Genomic DNA, 4,343 nt, shown 5'->3' with positions numbered 1-4,343 from the left:
ATAACTCATTAGACAATTTGTGTTATAGTTGACCGTCTAAGTTGTGACTGCCAAACGATAATATAATACAAGTCTCAACCAACACAACAAACTCATACAAAAAGTACAAGAACAATGGTAGTTTTAAGGCTAGTGAATATCTAAATGTGGTTGGATCGGTATTTAAAAAGACCTAAACTCAAATTCATAATTTTAGTGTAATATTTAATGTTATTAACATTTATTTCAGTTAATTTAGCATCTTAAATAATTCATCTATTTATTCAATAGGACTTTAGTTAAATATGATAAATCTAAAAAAAAATACCTTTAAAAGGAAATAGAGAAGTAATCATGATGGATGGTTGGATTTTCCATACAAGCCAAGTTGGACTTCCAAATTTCCATAGTAATGCTGGGAACCTTTTTTTTTGTTTTAAAAAAAGTATAAGTGATCTTGACAAACTCAGTTGGCATATCCTATGGTTCTTAACAAATACAAAATATATTTAAAAATCATTCATGTAAGAGTAAATCTCCTTATTTTTTTCTTGTGAGACAGGTACCAAGCACTGCAAATTTGCAGGTTGAAAGAAAAAGGAAAACAAAAATATGGCAGCCATCGTAACATGGGAAAAAAAAGTAAAGAACAAGAATCTACTCTCGCAAGATCCAAAGAAGCACCGAATCCGAGTTAAGATAAAAGCTCATCGAGCACAACAAGAAAGACCTTGCTTTGATCCTGCCCCATTAACCAAGCTTACTCGATTCACAGACAACTCAGTCTTGTAAGAATCAGAGTTCAATGTTTTACGACTGATATTGTTGTATATTTCACGGATAACAATCTCGAAAGCTGTTTGGACATTCGTAGAATCGAGTGCAGATGTCTCCATAAAGAACAGGCCCTCTTCTTCTGCAAGATTTTTGCCTTCTTCTGTGCTCACCTCTCTAATATTCTCCAAGTCGCATTTGTTTCCCACCAACATTCTTGCTACGGTGCTGTCGTTTTGAGCTGCAGGATAATTTAAGCATGAATCAAATCCTCCGTTACAAAACTTCACCAAAATAAAACCTCTAGTAAGAATTCAAGTGCTATAAGGCATGTAGCTGATGGAAAACAGTATATAGCAAAGATCACAATGCATGTTCTAAAGTGCATATTTTCCATATGGTTTTGAGTGAGTCCAAAAGGACCAGCAGACCTTATACTCTCGTCTTCCAAAAATACGAGCGCCTTCATTTTGGCACTCAAGAATTTTTTCTTCAGTTTAAGGCGTTACTAATAAATGTCATCAATTATCCAAAATATCATAAAATTCTAAATAAGGGTTTCATTATATTCCTTTTCTCTTAGACAGAGGGCCAAATTTCTGACACTTTTTGTTTGCGTAATTGGGGGGACACACTTAATGACTACATTTTTGAGAATTAAGCTGATGACACCCTGATATTTAGAGGGTGAACTCTCATCGGCAGTAAAGTTAAACAGTTATAAAACAAAATGATATACTAATTTGATGCTCTGATTTCATATTTCCCTATAATATATCTATATGATATCATAAGATAGGCTTGATCTTACAATTTCACAAAGTGTAAAATATCGCCGAAAACTGTCAGAAATAAACATTAGATCACGAACATAGCTGTTTATTTCAGTAATTTATACAGTAGAGTAAATAATATGCAAGGGTAGCATTCCATCTTCACGGAATACGAACCTCTGCAGTTGTGATATAAATGTAGGGTTATGCAGTTCCAATTTTCCGTTTAAAATTTATAAACTAGCCTTTTAGCTTTATAGTTTGATGAGTAAAGTATATTTTGGAAGATGAAGATTTGTGTAGTTGAAAATTCAACTGCACAGAATCAGATTCATCATCTTTAAAATAAAGACAACTCCGACAACAGACATGATGCCTAGCAGCTTTTAATCATCACATGCATAATCAAATACTACAATAAAACCAAAAAAAGACACGCTAAAATATTTTTTACCACGTTCTTTTGGAAACACTTTGTATAATTATAAATTTATTAAAATAAATAAATGTGTGACTCTCAGAAACTCAGTCCTTATTTACTATGTCAAACTCGTAATGTTATCATTCTTAATAAATTTTAATGTATTAGATAATATATTCCAACACTTCTTTTACATAGGATTGATCATATCAGTCCCCATTGCACAAAATTTATAATAGTCGTTCTCAAATATTGAAATTAACCGTGAAATCAGTCCCCAAATATGCATTTTTTGGTCAAATTAGGACATAACAGAATCTTCACACTTTGAGGGACGTTGAAAGTAATTTCCATATACAGAAACTACCTAGACCCATCCTGTATATTTTTCGAAATCAATTAGAGGTAACTAAAAATTAAAAAACTAACAGACCACCAACATGATCCTCAAATACTACTTTATCCTAAATAGTTCTAAAGTTATAAAACTATATGAGTATCGCTGAGGCTGTTTAAATTAGTGAGAAAAAATTCAAATACATTGAAGTATAACGGAATGAAATGAATGGGACAAAGTTTGGGAATTTTACAATGAAAATAATCAAAATGTTAACCATTTGGAAAAACAATGAAACAACATAATTTAGCATTTTTTATTCTTACCCAATACTCATTTTAAATATTATCTAAAAGAAAATATTCAGTGCTCTATCCATCTCACTTAATTTTTAGTAAACCAACAAATTTTCCCTGCAATTAAAATTTTTACCAACAAATCACTTAATCCAAATAAATGTCTTCAACACTTCATATTATGTCATGTTTAATACAAACACTAAAGGCTGTGTTTGAATTATCATTCTAACAATGCTTCAAACTCCTGAAGATGACAGAAGAAAGTCAACAGATTGAGATGAATGGGACTTCTAAGAAAAATAAAACATATATACTAAGTACTTCATAAGAAACAATTGCTTCTTATATACGCAACTCACTCAAATATCAAGTAACCAAAAATCACATGTAATTTTGTTAAACAACTCAGTATAAATGCTTTAAGATGCTGAAAATAGGAATTATGCAATGGAATGAATAATGTCCATATATTTTAGTGAGATTTAAAAACGAAATTGAACAATTTTTCAATATTTGGAGGATCATGCAGCATAATTTCTATTACTTGAACGACACTAGTATAATCAAGCTGTTTAGAGAATCATTTAGGAGAAGAAAAAAACAATCAACAAAGACCACAACCAGCATTTCCAATTTCAAATTCCAAAGGAAGCAAATAAAAAGCACTCACTAGTGAGCTCTTCGAGCCATCGCTTGATGCCGTCGAAGGTGCCTCTCCTGCTGATATCGTAGACGACTAGCGCTCCAACGGCGCCTCTGTAGTAAGCAGAAGTGACGGCTCGGAAGCGCTCCTGGCCGGCAGTGTCCCAGATCTGCGCCTTGACCTCCTTGCCGTCGATCTCCACCACCTGCGTCTGGAACTCCACCCCAATGGTGGCCTTGGAGTTGCTGTCGAACTCATTCCGCGCGAAGCGCGACAGGAGGTTGGACTTGCCGACCGCAGAGTCCCCGATGAGGACGACCTTGAAGAGGTACTCCTCGGCGCCGTCGCCGTTCTCTGCCATGAGCGAGGGTTGAGCGAGAAAGGGAATGGTTGAAGGTTGTTATGTGATGACAGGAGGAGTGAGTGGGTGTCACGTAGTTGGCGTGTGTGAAGGGAAGATAAAAGGAGAAGAACGTGAAGTGAGTTATGTAGTGAAATGGGTTTTGTTTTTCGGATTTTATTTTGGAATTTTGGCGTGATTGGTGGCGGGGTTTTAGGGATAGTGCTGGAATTTCACTTCACACTCTGTGGGCTTGACCTCTTTACACTGCTTTATTGACTCCAGATAAATAAATAAATAAATAAATAAATAAATAAGCTTTTAATTGAAGGAAATTTTTAAAAATATTTTTCAAAGTGTCAAAATTTAAAGTTATCTTTAGGAATATTTTTGGTCGACAACTATTAGTATATATAATATGGGAATGAAACTCAAAAACTATATAGTGTAATTTGAGATTTCATGGGTCAAATATAAGAGAAATCCTACTAGTTGCTTCAAGTTTTTGCATCTTTAGAGTTATAGAAAAAGCACTACCTAGTTATATAGAATTGTGAAAAAATAGGAGCAATATATAAAAGGTGGGTTGTTTGACAATGTTGTAACTAAGTGCATCCACTTATGACACTCTTTTAACACCGAATTTCTTACATTGTATGTAAATAAGACATGTACTCACTTCCCAATCTGAAAAGTGGACGTCACAAATCCTCCTCTTTTTATGTTTTATTTCTTTATTTCTTTATATATATATATATATATGATTTTATAGTTTCC

General features: G+C 33.6%; 1 protein-coding gene across 1 annotated transcript; it reads right to left on the bottom strand.

The window, feature by feature from the left end:
* Positions 1 to 504: 504 nt before the first annotated feature.
* LOC108329736 (ras-related protein RABA5e) lies at positions 505 to 3,728 on the bottom strand. Its single transcript, XM_017564089.2, has 2 exons — positions 3,254 to 3,728; positions 505 to 994 (listed from the first exon to the last, which is right to left on the bottom strand). Exons 1-2 carry the CDS (start codon positions 3,585 to 3,587, stop codon positions 687 to 689), a joined length of 642 nt encoding a protein of 213 aa, XP_017419578.1. The 5' UTR covers positions 3,588 to 3,728; the 3' UTR covers positions 505 to 686.
* Positions 3,729 to 4,343: the final 615 nt, after the last annotated feature.

This window comes from Vigna angularis, chromosome 2 (genome assembly GCF_016808095.1).
Source record: "Vigna angularis cultivar LongXiaoDou No.4 chromosome 2, ASM1680809v1, whole genome shotgun sequence".
NCBI classification, from domain to species: Eukaryota; Viridiplantae; Streptophyta; class Magnoliopsida; order Fabales; family Fabaceae; genus Vigna; species Vigna angularis.
This window is presented reverse-complemented; position numbering and strand designations above follow the sequence as displayed.

What these genes read in the sequence shown, in the direction of transcription:
- LOC108329736 (XM_017564089.2), bottom strand. Translation starts at nt 3,587, where the DNA reads ATGGCAGAGAACGGCGACGGCGCCGAGGAGTACCTCTTCAAGGTCGTC. An exon ending in ATGGCTCGAAGAGCTCACTA is followed by an intron (nt 995 to 3,253) that starts GTGAGTGCTTTT and finishes ATTATCCTGCAG; the next exon opens with CTCAAAACGACAGCACCGTA.